At 50.1% G+C, this 19,531-nt stretch overlaps 1 protein-coding gene and 1 pseudogene across 4 annotated transcripts in view; one reads left to right on the top strand and one right to left on the bottom strand.

Annotated features, from left to right (window-relative positions):
- The window catches only part of Rnft2 (ring finger protein, transmembrane 2), a 64,608-nt gene that overhangs the window by 12,932 nt on the left and 32,145 nt on the right, over window positions 1-19,531 (top strand). For all 4 annotated transcript variants that reach the window (XM_050159073.1, XM_050159072.1, XM_050159075.1 and 1 more), the window contains exons 6-7: window positions 294-394; window positions 5,694-5,847. In XM_050159073.1, coding sequence (XP_050015030.1) covers window positions 294-394; window positions 5,694-5,847 — 255 coding nt within the window. The remainder of the gene's footprint in view (window positions 1-293; window positions 395-5,693; window positions 5,848-19,531) is intronic.
- Window positions 2,276-2,407, bottom strand: LOC126511759 (uncharacterized; annotated as a pseudogene).

The following is a 19,531-nucleotide window of genomic DNA, read 5'->3' on the forward strand; positions in this document are numbered from 1 at the left end:
GTGGAGCCAATGGGAGTGTGTCAGATGCGGGCTAATGTCACTCCAGAGACTGCTGTGAGTGTGAGCTCTGACCTTTCTAGATGGTTCTTCAAGCAGGCATCCACCTTCCTGTCACTTCTATGTGAGTCTCAGTGAGGTAGGAAGACACCAGCAACCTTCCCCTCACCATCAGCCCCGCTTCCTTCAAAGCTTTGAGACAGCAAAGTTTCCACTCATCCCAGAACATTCTAGAAAGTTCTGCTGCACGCACCATTGGCTTCCCCACATCCTCACGGTTCTTTTACTTTGTACAGGAGAAGAGATCGGTCCTGGTCATCTTGTGGATTCTGGCCTTCCTGGCAGGGAACACACTGTATGTCCTCTACACCTTCAGCTCCCAGCAGCTCTACAGCAGGTGAGGGGGCCATCACCGGACTTGGGGTGCACGGCCGAATGCCGTAAGTGAGCAAGGACACCAGCCTCGGGCCTTTATTAAACTCAGACTTACCTAGGACACCAGTGGATATTCCACCTCACATTTTCCAACCGTCACCTGAAGGCAAAGAGTAAGACCATGTGGAATTAATTTTAGTAATAATCTTATTGAACTATCAACTTTCCACAGCTGTGGGTTCTGCCCCTGTGGAGCAGTAGCTGCAGATACAGAATACTCAGGAAACAGTTAAGTCTGGACTGAATGCCTGTAGGCTCTGTCCAGGCTGCTAAACCCTGAACCACACAACAGGACAAATGTTTACTGGCATTTACATAGCATTGGGTATTAAAAGTCCTCTGAAATCTGGCTGGTGAGGGTGTGTGAGATAATTTGCAAATTATAGGCAAGTATCCTTAGATTTAGGCATCTTTGGGGCTCCCTGGAGCAAATCCTTCACAGTCACCTAGTGATGACTGTGTATCCCGAATATTGCTTTGATGCACAAGGAAGCTGAGGCAGGAGGATTTCAAGTTGGAAACCTTGTCTCAAAGAAGGAGAGAGGGAGGTAGGAAGGGAAGGGGAGGAGAAAGGAGGAGAGGTAGTTGGCAGGCCTGGGGGAAAGGAAGCCATGGCTTATTGTTTAATTGGTTCTGGTATTTTGTGAGAGGAGACATTGATGCTAGTAAGAATGGTCCACAGTGTGAACGTGGACGCGAAGCCACACACAGTGTGAACGTGGACGTGAAGCCACACACAGTGTGAACGTGGACGTGAAGCCACACACACAAATGACCAAGGAAGCAGTCTGCTCATTGCTCGGGTTTTACCACAGGTTGGAAAAATCACACATGTCCCAGCATCCCTTCCTGAGGGGTGGGTGTTTTAACAGCAACCGTTAAGGAGAAAGCATGGTGCTGTGGGCGGAGTGAACATCACTTCATTGTCGGAAAGGGGAAATCTTAGGAGAAGCTCACCAGAATGTTCTCACTAAGGGGTAACAGAAGGGTTCCTGGGGGTGGGGGTAGGGGTGGGCTCTGGACAGGGTGTGAACTCAAGGTGGGATCTTGAATTATCATGGTCCCCCTTGCTGTGAAAACGTGCCTGCGGCAGGTGGGGGAAGAGAGAAGCTGGGGGGGGGGGGGAGCTTCAGAGTAGTCTTGATAGTCTAAGCACCCACGCTGTCACTCTCTGCGCTGGTCCTGTGTTCCCTGGTCCTGAATGCTGAGGTCCTGCTGAAGGGCAGAGGAGGTGGAGTTTCCCGGCAGCTGGGACCAGTTTCCCACTCATGCTGTTTTGTAGGCATCATCTTGTTCTTGGATGCAGACTCAGTGCCTCCATCAGACGGAGCCCGAGTCAAACTGTCAACACAGGGGACTAGCAGAGAGGGCAGCAGAGAGGGCGGCAGAGAGGGCACAGATCCAGCTGTATATGAGTGGTTCCCACAGCCACTGTTGTTACTCCTGTTGTTACAGTGGAAAGGCCTCACTCACAAAGCCTGCTGTTTCCTGGAACTGTAATGAAGTACTTGAGGCTGGGCACTTTGTTTTTTTGCGACAGGATCTCATGTAGTCAAGCTCAAGATGTCGTTGGGGATGACCTTTAACTCCCAGCCTGGCCTACATAGCAGGACATTCAAAAAATAAAAATAGGGGCTTGTGATCTGGCTCAATGGTTAGAGCTTCCTGCTCCTGTGGAGGACCCAGGCTCAGTCCCCAGCATGCACAGCAGGCAAATTGCAACACTGGTTTCTGCAGACCCTATGCTCTGTGGCCTCTGTGAGCACCTGCATGCAGGGATTGCACATAAACTCATGCAGGGGCACACTTCCATACACATAAACAAACAAATATTTTTTAAAAAATAGTAAAAAAAAATTACTAATATCTGCCTTCCTCCCCCTAATATTTTATATGCATTCACTGCTGTTCTTCTCCACGGAAATCTTTAGTAAAAGGCGAAAGATTTATACAATCTGAAGAGAAACCAGAGTATTCACTGCTGTTCTTGATGGCACCTAAAAGACAGACTTGTAATAAAGTAACAGTAAGCGCATTAATGAGCAAAGACAACTTCAGAGATGAGTGGACGTGGGGCTTGGCCTTGGGGACACACATGTATTGCTGTCCCACCTGCCGCCACCACCACTACCGAGCAAAGAAGAAAAGTCATCCAGACAGAGGGTTGCACATACCTGCCAGCCCCTCACAAGGGTGGCTGGAGCTGAACGGTAGGATGGAGAGTTCAAGGCCAGCCTGAGCCACGTAGGAAGACTGTGTCTCAGCAGTAAGGTCTACCTGAGGTGGATGGAGATCAGCCAGTGAGGTTGAGGTCCCCAGGAAAGGGTGAGAGCAGATCCTGGGAGTGAGGTCAGTGCCTCCAACTTGTCCCTGGAGGCTAGGAATGGCCGCTGCAGCTGGACCGAGAAGTCCCACAGAGACAGGGCTGTGATGGAAAGTGCTGAAGTCAGCAGGAGGCGCTACCAGCATGGACTCTCAGGATACTAGAGTATGGGCTTTACTCCGCACCCCTCTCTGCCCCGTTAGATTTGCCAGGCATTTAGAAAACATTTCTCTGTGTGTACTGTGAGTTTCCCAGTGAGGGAGGAGGCAGGTAGGAGACTTGCTGGCCCCTTGCCCAGAGCCTCAAATCCAGCAAGAAGAGAGGAGAGAAGCCAGTGCCCACCAGCCTGACTCTGATCCTAGTGCCGTACTTTAGCTGAGGCAGCATGAGCAGGTGACTCCACCTGTCTATGCCGAGGTGCCCTTAGCTTGGACCAGGATAAGCTTTGTACCTGCTCATCCTTCCTAGGACCTTTGGGAAGATGAAATGAACAAAGTAAATAGATCAGGGTTGGAATGGCAGAGGAGCCAAGATGTCTTTACTACTGTTGAAATTATGAACGGGACGCTGGAGAGCAGAGCCGAAGTGTGGGCCATGGACGGGGAACAGTTTGGAAGTTGTGGGCCGGCAGTGAGATAAGTTTGGCAGCTGAGCGTGAGATTCCAAATGCAGGGTCCTAGACAGTGCGCTGGGTTTGCAGCGTGCTCGACATGGGTTTGCAGCTTACAGGACCACATACAGGCAAATGAAATTGTGACCTGCCTAGCACAGACAGGTGCACTGGGCCTACGTCGTGACTGGACATGCACAGGTGTCACAGGTTTGCACAGTGAGTAGCTGCAGTGTACAGCGTGAATTGGTCGACAGCATTCCTCACAGCCAGGTTGCCCAGCTGCATCCACCTCTGTCTTTTGCTGTCTACTTTTCAGGCAACCTAGGTAGATCTTTTATCTGCTGGACCTGGGATCTTAGGACCTGAAATAATGAGGCAGACTACAGTCTAATACAGTCTAATGCTGCAGACAGCCTTACTCCAGTTTCATTGTACTTTATACACGCTGATGTAACAAAGAAGACGATGATCCAAGGAAGGTTGTTTGGGTTCAGAAAAGCATGTAAACAAACACCAGTAAACACTTACTAAATAGTAACAGAGCAGCCCTTTCCCAGAGCTTTCTCAGGACACACCAATTTAAATACAATCGGCTGGCACATTGCTAGGGAAACTCCTTCAGCCAATGGCCTTTGAGATGCTGGACCAGGTTGGACATGGCCTTGGATACCCAAAAACCATTTGAGCTCGCTCGTTCTCTCGCTCTCTCTTGGCTGCTGGATTCGGTTCCTGTTCCCCACTCGCACAGAGGACTGTGATCTGTGAGTCTGCCCCCCTAAATAAAGAACCCTCCGTTATACCCAGTTCTGAGCTAGTGGGGGACTACTCCAATCGTGTTCACCTGCAGCACATAGTATAGATTGTATCTGGGAAAGCAGGGAAGCAAGGCAGAGGGCCGTATCCGGACTCGGGGTACACTGAGGACAGCCCTCCGCTTATCCTTTCGCCAGATGGCATTCTATAGCGCTGCTCTGACATCCAACGGGAATAAACTTGTCTTATAAATTAAATGTAAACCTTTGTTGCAAGAGGCATAAAAGCACATCTAAGAATAACCAGGAAACAAAATGCATCTGAGGTAAAAGCCTTTTTCCTGGAGCCTTCCTCACGGTTCCCCGTGGTCATCATTTTGACTGTGTTCTGACAACTTGACCATGTGCCTGTTTCCTTATCTGAAAAATGGGATAGATGGCAGTACAGGCCTCAGGGTTCTGTTGTCCCCCCTCCCGCCCCCTATCACCACTGTATGGCAGGGTCTTCTATAGTACATCTGTGATCATCCAGGTCTGGCATCTAAGCTAGGGAAGAGGGAGCGAGCCCTGATTTGCTGATGACACTGAGTTAATTTGACCAGCCTAGATATGAATGCAAGTCTGGTCCTGAACGCCCTTGTAGAGTTATCCTGTGGTTGAGCTTCAGTCCAGCCTGAGTGGAGCTAAGCCATGCTCCCTGCAGAGCCCCTTATGGTAGGAGGTTAATGAGACCCATGAAGTAAGGACCTTAGCACAGAGCACAGGGCTTTCCCCGCCACACCTCCTCTCGTCCATCCTTTCTACGAAGACTATCTTGGATACATAAAACTAAAGGGGAGGGCTGGAGAGATGGTTCAGTGGTTAAGAGCATTGACTGTTGTTCCAGAGGACCTGAGTTCAATTCCCAGCAACCACAAGGTGGCTCACAACCATCTGTAATGAGATCTGGCGCCCTCTTCTGGCCTGCAGGCATACATGGAGGCAGAATGTTGTATACATAAAAAAATAGATAAAATTTCTTAAAAAAAAAAAAAGCTACAGGGGAGGGTGACATGATGGGGGAGTGGCCATCAGTAGGCAAACACAAAGACCCATGTTTGATATCCAGCGCCCTGAGGAGGTGGAGGAAGGGGCACTGACTGCCCTGGGGCTCACCAGCTAGCCAGCCTAGCCTGATTGCTGAGTTCCAGGTCAGCGAGGATCCTGTGTCAACAAAAAGGAAAAGAGAAACAGTGGATGGCTTCTGAGGAACACCTGAGGTTGACCTCTGACATTCACATACATACAGGCGCTGATCTGCACACGCATGCACCTGAACACACAAGAATACATATAACAAAATGCAAATGGAGGAGACCTGTATGATGGTCCAAGTCAATATTGTCATTTAATCCTCCAGGGAATTCAGGCTCAGAGAGGTCACACAGCAGGTCAGTGGTAGAGAAGCAGCCGCAGAGGTGCGATGCCAAGGCCGCTGTGCTTTCCTTGGTGATATTCCCAAGGTCCCCTCCTGAGGGAAAGCTGATAGGACCAGGGTCTAAACGAATGACTTAATCTCTGAACGCACCCCCAGCCTCATATTTCTGAAGCCTAACCTGGAGACCCTGGACTTCTTTGACCTGCTCTGGATCGTGGGGATCGCCGACTTCGTGCTGAAATATATCACCATCGCCCTCAAGTGCCTCGTCGTGGCCCTGCCTAAGATCATCCTGGCCGTTAAGTCCAAGGTAAGCTCTGGCTGCTGCCACCCCGAGGCCCCAGTCACTGCGCACACACGTGTGGGGCTCCAGGCACCTCCCAGAGGAGGAGAGAACTAAAGCAAAGCAAATGCAATGCCTGCCCTCCACCCACCATGATGCCCCTGCATCCGCACCCCTCACTACCTTCTCTTCAAAGCTTTCCTTGACAGTTTTCTTCTGATTTTACCCGAGGGAGGAGCACAAAGCCTGTCCACATTCCTGAGTCCTGCATCTCTCAGAAAAGGGTAATACTCACAGTATTTGACTCCGTACAGTCCACGAACTTGTTCTGTAAAAGTGACTGCTTCTCAGAGGGGAATGGCTCTGTGATCAGCTAGTAACGCCTGCCATGGGCAGAAGCAGGGCTTTGTGGTGAGCAGCAGAGGAAGGGGGTAATGCTTCTAGATGCAGGGGTCATGAGGAATGACCTTAGAGCTCAAAGGACCTGAACTCTCACTACCTCTGAGGACAGAGGACAGCGGGTTGAATTGGCCCTCAGTCTTGAGTGACAACTGACCCAACTTTCTAGGGGGTTACACTTTGAGCAGCTTCTTTCCTTTCCCCACCACGCACTGACTTGGGTGAGCGCAAGACTTTGAGGTTTTCTTGGGTGAGGCCACATCCTTGTCCCCTAAAGCAGGGTCAGGAAGCATAGCAGAGAGAGAGGGAAGTAGGGAGAGGAACCACTCGGCACTAAGGAGCCCTGAGCCGCTGCCTCACCACACTGGCCCAGTCGTAGTAACTATGACCCTCTCTCTGTCTAGTTCATGCCAAATTCCTATAGACACCATGAACTTGACCCCCAAAACTAGCATGGCCAGTAGTTAGACACAAGGACTCCAGCCTCAGGCACATTTATGTCTGGACCTGGCTACGTTTCTCTGTCTGTGTATGGTTGGTTGGATAACGAAACCTCTCTGAGCTTCTCACCTGTTTACCGCTGGAAATGGTGCTGACCTCGTAGGAGCAGTTGCTTTTGGAAAAGAGATTGTGCTTTGTCTGGGCCTGGTGCCTGGGAAACTGAACAAGGAATGCTTCGTGGCACAGGTTCATTGTCCTCCATCAGAAATGCTTGGATCATAGTTTTGTTTTTTTTTTTTTTTTTCAGTTTTTAGACTATATGCATATTCATAAGGAGGTATGTTGGGAATGTGATCTGGGCATAAACATGGAATTCACCTGTCTCACCCACGCCAGACAATCTTGTTAGCACACCTGCTTTGCCTTGCGATGTGTCATGGGAGGTCAGAGTGCTGCAGGAATACTTGTGTATGTCTTCATGTCTGAGCTCAAACTGTTGCAGATTTGGGGCCTTTGGGGTGCTGTCATTTTGGGTTGGGGTGCTCCACCTGCACCAGGTATATGACTTAATCTTCATGACACCTAATCCAGGGGCTTTTCCTTATGTTCAGAGTCCTGGCAAGTGCCTGTTTCTCAGGCTTCGTGTTTACTGCATGGTGGCTTTGTACTCTTGAGTCTAGAAAAGCCAGGGCTTTGGAAGCTTCCACTTTCCTGTCTCCTCACGGAGGCCATATCCTCAGCCAGGAATAGCTTGCAGCCATCAGCTGCCCGGACAACATAGGCCACTTCCTACAGGAATACAGGCCTCAGCCAGCCGCATGCAGGCACAGGGCATTCTGCCTTCAGGACTCTTCTTTTGTCTCACAGCCAGGCTTGGAGCACAGCAGTGCAAGTGGGGGAGGAGCTAAGCATGGAGCACAACAGTGCAGGCTAGGGAGGAACTGGGGCAGAAGCTAGCAGACACAGCTACCACCACCCCCCTCACTGGCACACCCATCACTGCTGGAGCCTCCTGGCTCTATACAGTCTGCAGGGTCAGCCTGGAAGGCGGGAGAGGCAGACCCCCTACCAGAGCTCACAACTGATGCTGAATGACCCTGAGGACAGACTGTCAGTAGAGGTCATTTTCCCTGCCCATCCTGGTGACTATTGTCAACCACCTGTAGGGCACTTGGCATTTGCTGCTTGTGGACTTGATCTTGTCATGACTCTCACCCCTTCTCACATCTTTGGTGACGGTGGTACAGGAGGGTTTGATGACTGTGGTACAAGGGATTTGGTGATGGTGGTACGGGGGTTGGTGATGGTGGTACAGGGGGAGTTTGATGACCGTGGTACGTGGGGTTTGGTGACTGTGGTACAGGGGTATTAGTGATGGTGGTACAGGGGGGTTTGGTGACTGTGGTAAGGAGGGTTTGGTGATGGTGGTACAAGGGGGTTTGGTGATGGTGGTATGGGGGGGTTGGTGATGGTGATACGGAGGGGTTGGTGATGGTGGTACAGGGAGGTTTGGTGACAGTGATACAGGGAGGGGGGTTGGTGATGGTGATAGGGAGGGGTTGGTGATGGTGGTACAGGGGGGGTTGGTGACTTGCCCAGGACTATAGTCAGAAACTGAAGAGCAGTCAGGACTGTTCCTGTGACTTCTGGGTGACTGGAAGTCACCCCCTCCAAGTTACCCCCAAGTCTGAACGCTGTGACTTTCTACTGTGGGTGGACATAGACTCTGTGCCCACCTGCTTCCGACAGTAGGCAGTGGCAGAGTGTGACACCAGAGGCAGGAGGGCCTCCCCACAGCTCATGTTCTGTCATTTGTGGTGACACACAGTAGTGTCCACTGTCACATGCCTTGTCCTCTTGGACAGTGTCTCCGGCAGGCTGTTTGTTCAAGAACTCTACAGAGAGGCTGCTGGGGTGGGCTGTGTTGAAGGCACAGGGGACATCTCAGGCAAACAGTGGACAAAGCCCTTCTTGATGGCAGTTAGAGTCTCCCAGCACATTGTCGTCTTCGGTCTCATTATTCCCCAGGGAGGAGGAGCTCTGACCTCTCATCACACAGACTGAACTAAGTAATGTAGCAAAGACTGTAGACCTCGTGGTGACCATACAGTCACAGAAGAGGGAATGTGGCTCAGCCCTCCACGATCAGGGCCCTTCTCTCAACTGTCCTTGTGCACAGAGGTCTCTTAAGGCAAGGACGGTTAGTTGTCTTAGACCTTTAGAATATTTTATTTGAGGTAAAATTCCCATAAAATTAACCACTAATCATTTCAAAGGGTGTCATTAATTCTGTGACATTTTGTATGGTGGCAGTACAGCCAGCAACCCTGTGTAGTTCCAGGATGTTGCCGTCACCCCGGAGGGAAGCCTGTATTCACGAAGCAGCCACCCCAGGCTCCTCCCGCCAGTCCTTCTGTCTGTGGATTTGCCCACTCTGTGTACTTCCTACGTGCAGAATCTTTCCTAGCTGTTAACCAACATTCACGTCTTCGAGTTCATCTGCATTGTAGTATAAGCTGACACAGCCCACACACTTGGAATCCTAGCCTTCAAGAGGCAGAGGCAGGAGGATCGAAAGCTCAGGGCCTGCCTGGGAACAGTAAAACCTTACTCAAAAGAAACAAAGCGGGCTGGAGGGATGGCTCAGTGGTTAAGAGCATTGCCTGCTCTTCCAAAGGTCCTGAGTTCAATTCCCAGCAACCACATGGTGGCTCACAACCATCTGTAAAGAGGTCAGGAGCCCTCTTCTGGCCTTCAGGCATACACACAGACAGAATATTGTATACATAATAAATAAAATAAATAAATAAATAAATAAATAAATAAATAAAACAAAGCAAAACAGGATTAAGAGATGGCTCAGTGGGTAATAGGTCCCGGGTTCAAATCCCAGCACCACAGGAACACCAGGCAGAACTGAGGTGCCTGTAACCCCAACATTTCAGGGCATAGACAGACAGATCCCAAAACAGCGAGTTTCCAGTTCAGTGAGAGACTCTGTCAGGCAGAAAAAAAAGAGAGCGATAGAGATTAACTCCTAAAATCCCTCCTGCCCTCTCTGGCAGAGTACCTCACATATTAGTGCATTACACACACCCTTCACACACACGCACACACACACACACACAGAGGCACACATGTATGCATACATGTATATTCATGCACACACAAGAAAACACACCACCGTCACACAGTAGCATGGCTCAGCCTTCATTCTTTCCATGACTTTCCCATTCCACACGTTCATTTAGCCATTTGCTCTTTGAGGGACTTGAGCTGCATCCCAACTTCTGACCAGTGTGAGTGATGCTACTTGGAGTCTCTCGCGTGTAGGAATGCAAATATGGTTTTCCTGAGTGATTTTAGTGTCCTAGGTTTGTTTAGTGAGCTCTTCTGAACTAGTTAAGAGTCAGGTTCATGGATACAAAATCCTTGTCTACCCCCAATCCAGGCTAGAGGGTCTTTCCTCCCCTTCAGATGGCACTGTTTAGACCAGGGGGTGGATGTGGGCCCTGACACCCTTTCCCATACCTCTGAGGTATGGTGACAGTTATTAATGCCTCCCTGGCAACTGTCCAGCTCCTTCCTTGATGATTATTATTTTATTCGGAGAGATTAATGTGCCGGGTCAGAGCATAATCCGGCCTGTAACAAGTGATGTGAATGGCCCTCCCAAGATAAATTGCAGACTGGGAAAAGGTCCGCAGCCTCTCCTTGCCTGTCTGAGAGCTCTGGAGAATCCTCATCAATCCTTGTCTGGGAGGAAGAAAGCCACGGGTGTTCCTCTGCAGCTGGGGTGGGGTGGGTGGGGGGAGGCACATCTGTCAGGGACCCCTAATGGCCCTCCGCACAGATGCTCCTGTGCTGGCCTCCATGCCGTCCACTGAGAGAGCGGGCTGGTGGAATATTGCAATTATGATATTGGAGGCCTCTGGTATTTGGCCCTGTTTGATGGCCTGACGTGAGGCTGAGTGAGACACCTTGCCTGGGGACTTGGGGAGTGTCTTCATTTTCTCCCTTTTCTTAATCATCCCTCTGCTGTGACCAATTCCCAAATTCCCTCATGCCTCCTAGCATGAGAGGATCTGTCAGGAACCCTCACAGAGGAGCCCCTTCGTGAGTCAGGCTCCTTGGGTTAAAAATAGTGGCTCAAATAAGTCAAAGATGGCGGCCACTGCTCCTCAGCCTCAGGCCTGGTATCCTGAGCTGCCATTTGCTTTATTTATTTGTTTCTTAGAAAGAGTTTCAGTGTGTATCCTGGGCTGGCTTTGAATTCCTGATCCTCCTGCCTCAGCCTCTTGAGTGCTGGTCCTGAGCTGAACCATCATGTGTCATCAGAAGGCCGTATAATGGGCTGGGGTGTAAGCTGGTAGAGCGTTTGTCCACATCAAATTAATCAATTAGTTAACTACGTGTAATATATACAGCTCATGTATCTTGGGCCTGCCAGATCTGGCTTCTCCTCCACCTCTCTCCTCACCATCCTTCTTCCCTCCCTTTACCTAGACCAGCCCTTCATACTTCCTGTCCCCTCTGTCTGTGGTAGCATCACCCTGCTGGTCCCACGGCTGTATCCTTCCCATGGTGACCCGCCCTGTCAGCATCATGAACTTTCTCCTCATATGTATCAGATTGCTCTGTCTACATTGATTGTCCGCCACCCCTGCCCTGCCCTGCCCTGCCCTGCCCTGCCCTGCCCTGCCCTGCATCACCTCCACTGAAGTGTGAGCTTCCGTGCCCAGAAACCTTGTGTCTTAGGAGTTTCTGTCCCGAGCACAGTGTAGTTGCTGTGAGTTGAGAAGAAGACTCTTGTCAGAGTTGAGGCTGGACCAGCCTCTCCCTCCCCATAGTCCTGTCTGGTTCCAGTTCACTGAGGGTTCGAAGGTGTCTGCTTGTAGGGCCATGTTGCAACCGGAAGCTGAAAGCTGAGCAGATGCCTTCCAAGCCATTGTCTACTTGCTCGCTCCACTGCCAATATACACGGCATGCCATTCTGTGGTTTCTCGTTTGTTTGTGCTTTTTTGTTGTTGTTGTTCTAGTTTTGTACTGCATGTATTTACGGGAGGGCGCATTCGCCCACAGAGGACACTGGGCTGTCAGAAGACTGTTGCAGGAGTCACTGCTCTCCTTCCATCGTGTGGGTCCCTGGTTGAACTCGGGACGTCAGGCTTAGACGTGAGCCCTTTTACCCACTGAGCCATCTTGTTTCTGGTCCTGAGACAGGGTAGTACTATGTAGTCTAGGCTAGTCTGGGCCTCTCAGCCTTCTGAGTTCTGTGACCAAGGACATCACTCCTCACACCCACGCCCACCCTGTCCCTAATTAAGAGGCTGAGATAACCTAAATTCACACGACACCATCTCCCCACCCCGCTACTGTTCTTAGGAATAAACAGATGCCTCTTACCCAGGATTTAGAGCTGTGCTGGCCCCATGTGGCAGATACAGGTCACGTGTGTTCTCTGCATGTGAAGTAGCTGAATCCTAGATGTTCCTCTCTGCACCAGCCACATTAGCTCAGCAGCCACATGCAGCTTATCCCTGTGCGGGATACAATGTCTCCAGGGCTGAGGCCGGAGCTCAGTGGCAGAGAGCTGGTCCAATGTTTGTGGTACTCTAAGTTCTATCCCTACCACCACTGCCAAAATTCCTGCTGGACAGTACCGTTCTAGCGCATTCTTAGAATGGGGTTTACTTCAACTTCCCACTAATACGGTAAATGAGTTTGTCATTATGAGATAGCCATGAGCCTATGGGAACAAGTGACATGTTTGGGGGTGTCTAGTTGACAGGAGCGGGCTTATGGTGGTTAATCTTGATTTTCATCTTGACCGGATCTAAAATCCCCTAAGAGACACATTTGTGGATGTATCCAAGCTCTTTTTCTGGCCTTTTAGCCAGCTCCCAAATTAATGACATGGAGACTTAGTAATTCTGAAAGTTTGGTCTTTAGTTTACGCTTGTCCCACTAGCTCTTATAACTTAACCTGTTTCTATTCTTCTTCGTTTTACCTTTCTTTCATTCTGTATGTCCTGCTTTCCCACATCTTCCGTTTCTGTCTGGCTGACTGGCCCCCGGCATCTCCCTCTGTCTCTGTTGCGCCTAGATTCCTCTTCCTCCTACTTACTGTCTCTGCTCAGAAGCCCTGCCCATATCACCTGCCTAGCTATTGGCTGTTCATCCTCTTATTAGAGCAGTCATGTGCCTTAGGCAGGCAAGGTAAGCAGGTGCAACACAAGCAAACCCAACACATCTTTACATGGTTAAACTAATAGTCTACATCATGTGGGCATGCCTGTGTGGGAGTTTCTAGACTGGGTTAATTACAGTGTGAAGACCTATTCTGAATGTAGGTATCTCCATCTGTCGGCTGGGGTCCTGGACAAAGTGGGAACGGGAGAGAGAAAGAGAGAGCACACTGAGTTCCAGCATTCACCTCTGGCTCCTAACCATGGATACAATGTGGCTAGCACTTCAAGCCCCTGTAGCCATGACTTCCCTGTCACAGTGGAGTGCATCTTCATCTGTGAACTGAAATAAACCTTTCTTCCCTTAAGATAATTCCTTACAGGTACTGGTCACACATACATGTGTGATCCCTGCATACATGTAGCTGGCAGGGGTCATTCTGCTAGTTTCTCTGATGGAGAACACATCAAAACAGAAAGCTGTCTTTAGAGCTCTGCAGGCCACTTGTCAGATACCACCCAGGTCTTGACTCATCAGAGCTGAACTTCAGTCCTGGCTTCCTTGTTCATTGCTGGCGACTTTAGCTACTCACCCAGTGCTCAGCTTCCTCCTCTTGGTGGGACCATTTATCCCACTGGACACTGAAGACAGAGCCAGGCATCTATGATGCCAGCACAAGACAGCAGAACAGGGCACACTGCAGCAGGGTGAGCAAGGGCTCGCCAATCTGATTGCTCCAGGGGACGCACTGATAGGCTGCCCGCTGTCTCCCTGAAGGTCAGGGAGGAGAAAGCCATTGCCAGCAGCTCTCCAGCCCCACTTAGCAAGGCTGCCCCTGGGTCAGCCCCTACAATGACAGCCTGAAATGTGTCCGCCGGCATATGGGTGTATTTGCACTTTTAACTTTTTAAATTATATTTCTTTGTTTAGTGTGTGTATGTGCATATGCCGAAGCACACATGTGGGGGTGAAAGGACAACTTTCTACATGTGGCCCAGGGAATGGAACTCAACACTTCAGAATGTGGCAGAGGGAGCTTGAGGTTACATAATGTAGGCAGTAAAGGAGCAAAGACAGAGTGGGATCACGCCCCACATCAAGCCTCATCCCACATTCCTTGTCTGAAACAGCACCTTCAGATGGGGACCGAGTGTTTAAATACACACTTGCAAGGTTCAGATATAGCAGGAGGTCACAGGGAGGGTTCTGACCCAGTATGATCATTATTAGTATCTTATGTCAAAAGGAAATTGGGATGTCGATGGGTGCAGAGGTGGGAAGCAGACCTCCAAAGGATCCAGCCCTCCAGACACTTGGCCCCCAGATCCCAGCACTGTGAGGAACTGAATTCTGCTATTGAGCTGGGCATGATGGTGCAGGCCTTTGATCTGGGCACTCAGGAGTCAGAGAGGAGCTCTGAGTTTGAGGCTAGCCTGGTCTATATAGTGAGCTCTTCACCAGCCAGGGCTACATAGTGAGATCCTGTCTCTAAAAAGAAAGTAGTTTCTGGTCTTGAAACCAGCCATTCTGTGAGACCTTGTGACAGACAGAATCGTACCCTGCAGACTCGCCTTCCTAGAGCCCTTTGCTCCTCCTACAAGATCTTTTGTATCTATCTGGATGTCTACCTTTTACTACAATAGAATTATTTTGTTACTATTAATAGAATCATGGAGTTTAAAAGTCAAAACAGTGTCTATATTTATGTACACATAGATACACAAACCTACACAGACATATACACATACATGCTCACATGCTCACACACATACACATACATGCTCACTTGTGTGTATCCCTTCCTATTCTGGACACCCAATTCTTCCTCCTGGAAGTAAAAATCTCATCCTTGAATCTTTTTTTTTAAATGTATTTTGTGGTTTATTTAACTTTATTTTATATGCTTTAGTATGAAAGTGTCAGATCTGCTGGAACTGGATCTTCAGACAGTTGCGAGCTGTCATGTGGGTGCTAGGAATTGAACCCAGGTCCTCTAGAAGAGCAGTCAGTGCTCTTAACTGCTGAGCCATCTCTCCAGTCCTCCCTGAGTCTTTTTATAGCTGCTGTGGGCACACAGAAACAATGGTGTGTGTGTGTGTGTGTGTGTGTGTGTGTGTGTGTGTGTGTGTGTGTGTGTGTGAAAGGTGGGACCCAGAGGCTGTGCATTTTCTGCCAGAGTCCTGCTGCCATCCACCATCTGCGTGGCCTCTCCCGCCTTCCTTGTCATATCTGTAAACGAGAGCCCCTGCTGGTCACTTTCAGTCACTGCCCAGGAAATGGCCACTGATGTAGCAGCTTCAAAGATGGCCATCAGGGTCTAGGGAGGTGACTCAGTCAGGAAGGTTGTTGCTCTGCAAGTAGGAGACTCTGAGTTCTGGTCCCTGCACCCAGCTAAAAGCTGGACATGGCAGTGCACACCTGTAAACCCCAGCCCTGGAAAAGGGTACACAGTGCAGGCAGACCCCTAGAGCTCATTTGGTCCAGTCTGGGCAATTGGTGAGTGTTCAGTGAGAGACTGCCTCCAAACATAAGGTGGAGAGCAACTGGAGAAGACACCTAACGTGGACCTCTGGGATCTGTTTACACACATACCCACACCACAAACATACACACTCCCCACATGTGCGTGCTTGACCTTAGCTCTGCTGGCAACCAGCAGGAAATACACACCCTTAGGCTCTACCTCCAACCCTGATTCAGAATCCTCCCTCGGGATGTGCCCTGCTGTCAGGACCATAGCAAGCGCTCTGGCTGATCTGAGCACACACCATTGGCCTGCACAGTTCATTCCTTTTCAGTGTAATATTCCCAGGGTTAGTTGACACAGTTGAGTTGTGATGGTAAAACTGTTTCTTCATCTTTTACCAACAAGACAAATATAATGTCCAACATCCCTGCACACACACACGAGGTTTCTCTAACGTGGCCAGCCAAGATAGAAATGTTGGATTGAGTATCTTCCACTTAATGGAATCCCAGTGGGTCCCCCCCGCCCCCCCGCCGTTTATTATTGAAGGNGGCCCCCCCCCCCCCCCCGCGCAGTTGATTATAGCAGTTTGCATTGCCTCCAAGGCTGCATACAAGCTGCACTTTCCCATGTCTTTCTTGCTGCTTTAGCAGGACTGTGACGTGCCTCGTCTTCAGTGTGGGCCAGGAGCCAATCCCAATGAAGGCTAAATCACTGTCTTTTGAAAAGGCTAAGGTTTAAATGTGGATCCAGAGCATGACTCCCGTCTGCCCATCTCTCCCAGCCTCCATGGCCCCTTCTTGCTGTTTCATTTTTGCCTGAGTGCAGTGGGAAGTTTTGTCTCCATGACTTTGGTGGGAATCAGTCAAGGATTATCAGACAGATAGATCTCTTTCCAGAGAAATGGAGCCACCAGGTGGTGGTGGTGGTGGCAATGCACGCCTTTAATCCCAGCAGAGGCAGGATCTCTGTGAGTTCAAGGTCAGCCTCCTCTGCAAGAGCTAGTTCCAGGACAGGATCCAAAAGCTACAGAGAAACCCTGTCTCAAAAAAACAAACAAAAGAAAGAACAGAGAAATGGAGCCAGTAGCACACTTGTGCTTTGAGAGTTTTACTGCAAGGAAGAGGCTCAGTGGTGGCATGGTGAGCATATCTGAAATCTACAGAATAGCCTGGAAGCCTGGGCAGGGGTGGCACTGTAGCCATGAGCAAAAGTCCCTCCTGCCACCAGGAAATGCCATCTCTTGCTCCTATGGCCTTTCCATGGGTTAGACAGGACGTGATAGTCGACAATCTGTCACTTCCTGGCTGAGGTGTCAATCACATCTGCTTCTCACAGTGACGTCTAGGAGAGTACTCAACAGCAGAGTGGACACTGTGGCCTTATTAGCAAAGAGGCTGCAAGGTGACAGCCTCGGGCTGAGGTGATGGCTTTCCCTAGGCAGGGAAGCGTCCAGAAGCACAAATGGGCACTCCTCATCCCAGCAGGAAAGTCTCCAGTTCAAGGCCAGCCTGGGCTTAAACAAACATGCAAAGTACTTTTATTTATTATTTTTATTCATGTGTGGGTGGGGGTTTGGGCCCCCCTGTGTGTGCATGCACACACGGCACAAATGCGAACTCAGAGGACAACCGCTGTCAGTTTTCAACTACCATCCAGCTTTTTTTGAAACAAGATCTCTCTCTCCTCAGCCAGGAACTCAGCACCTTGGCTAGGTGGGCTGGCCTTTGAGCCTTGGGGTCTGCCTGTCTCTGCCTCCCACCTCCTACTCACTGGGACTATGAGTACTTTGCCTCTACGCCTGACTTTTTCCATGGACACGAAGGAAAAGCTTTACCAACTGAGCCTTCTCCCCAGCCCAACAAACAACAGAGAACCTTTCAGAAAAAAAGTATCAGAAGGTGGTGATGTACATATTCATTTTACCTGTGGGAACTGAGGCAGGGGATTGCCATGAGTTTAAGACAAGTCTAGGTTACATAATGAGATCCTGCCTCAAAAAACTAACCATAGGAAAAAGGGCAAAAACCACAGGAAGTGCCCATTCCAATTATTGGCATTGAATTTGATGAAAAGCATCTCATTTTTGTCCTTCTGTGACTGGGAAGCACTGCTTGATGGAATCATATGATTTTTTATAAATCCCACATTCCCACAGAGAGCATGCCATCACCAAGATGTTAGGGCCTCCAGCAGACGTCTGGATTCTTTACGCTCTGGTCTTTATTATTATTCTCTAACAAGACCACGCCTCCTAATCCTTCCCAAGCAGTCCCACTAACTGGGGACCAAGCATTCAAGCATGTGTGCCCATGGAGGCCATTCTCATTCATAGCACCAGACATTCCTGGAACACCTTGTGAGCAGGTATTCTCAGATGCTCCACTTGGCAGACAGGGATCCTGACACAGAGAAGGTAACTGGCTTACTGAGGATTAGCGAGCGGTAGGTCAGACAGTTGAATCCTGTTTCTTTAGTTTCTGAACTCGGGGCTTCAACATGCTATCAAACACATACCCTTACAAGCATTACATATATACATGTACCTGTGCACATGCACATGTTCCAGCCCACACACATGCCAACTATCATAGGGCAGTGGCAGCTGCCGCCACTCTGCAAAGTGGGGACATAGTCATAGCAACCCCCCTGTTGACCCAGGCCCATACCCTCATCCTGTCCTCTCAGACTCACAGCCCGGCCCTCGGCTGCCCAGCACCCTGTCTCAAGGGCCTGCCTATCATTTTTGTTTGTTTTTGTTTTGTTTTGTTCCCCTCCCTGCCTCTTTACTCTGTCCTCTGGGAGACTCCCAAAGACTACAGTCAGCCACCAAGGAAGACAGCAAGGACGGGGCGCAATGGACACCTGGGACTTCTCACACCTCAGCTTGCACTAGTGGGTGGGGGAAGGGAGGGGTTACTTATTTATTTATTTATCTATCCCTCCTGCCCTGCTCCACACCCCTCAAGCTGTCCTTCCCCGCTGGGAAAAATGAAAAACAGCCTCAGACAACAGCAGACAAGACAGACCACATGGCCCCCGCAGTTTAATTTCCTTTAATTCATTTTATATTGAACCAAATGATACTGTTTGTTTTTAATGGCAAACACTCAGCACGGAGGAGGGGCGGCCGGAATCCTAGGGGAGAATCAGGCTCACAGCTGCTGTTGAAATCCTTCGGCCCCCAACCCCCAATTATCACACCCTACCCCATCTTCTTTGGAAATAGGCTTCCAGCTTGAATGGTGGCTGTCGAGAGGGGAGGCCTGCCTATGCCCCAACTGCGTCACCCATCCAAGGGTGGCCCCAATGGAGATTTGACTAGAGAGTCCCGGACTGGGCTACTTTCCCTGCTCTTAGTGCTCCTCCTTAGTACTGGCAAGCAGGACCCACCTGGTGCCCTGTCCCAAGGAGAGGACGGGACACCTGGAGCTGGGCACAGTCCAAGTGCACGCCTTAACTCCAGAACCTGCGGATGCATCAGTCGGCAGTCCACAGCGGCTCGGCTCCTATGCTCCTCAAAAACAAACAACAAGGGCAGGGAAAAACCTTCTACGTCCGGCCAGCTATCTGGGACCGACCTAATATTCCTTAAAAACGGCGGCGGGGCGGCGTGGGTGTGTGGACAAACACGGGATAGACGGCACGCAAAGGAAGAGACGGACACGCAGCTCCCACGTGGGTGCGTTTAATGGGGAGAGGGGAACACGATAAGGGCGGGGCGTGCAAGACACACAAGGGGGGAAGGGAGCAAGAGAGAGAAACCTCGTGGAGCCCTCGCTTTTAACTGGGGGCGCACGGTTATCTGGGAGTGATGGTCTTCACCTGGGCGCGACCAGCGCGCGCAGGTGACCCAGGGGAAGTCTGGGAGCTGTAGTTTCCAAGGAATAACATTCCAACCTTTTTAGTTTATTAAAAAAATTAAAATTGGGGGGGGGTCTTTAGTGAATGGGAATGGGGGCGTAGCCCGGTCTCTCATGACTGCTTCCTGCTGACTTTGGGCGTCGAGGGGTCCAGGGAATGTTCAGTTGGTCCGCTGGCGTTCTGGGCTGGCTGATTGAAGAAGTCACCTCCGTCCGGTTTTTCCTTCTGAGTAGCTGGGCTGGCTGATTGAAGAAGTCACTGGGATGCTGGAAGGCAAAAAATCGCATTAGTGGAGAAAGAAATTAGGGAGAAGAGATCTGGAAGGTTTGGTTAGAGGGGAAACTTAGGGGG

Source organism: Alexandromys fortis, unplaced genomic scaffold, assembly GCF_014885135.2.
Source record: "Alexandromys fortis isolate MF-2015 unplaced genomic scaffold, M_Fortis_MF-2015_v1.1 scaffold_90, whole genome shotgun sequence".
NCBI classification, from domain to species: domain Eukaryota; kingdom Metazoa; phylum Chordata; class Mammalia; order Rodentia; family Cricetidae; genus Alexandromys; species Alexandromys fortis.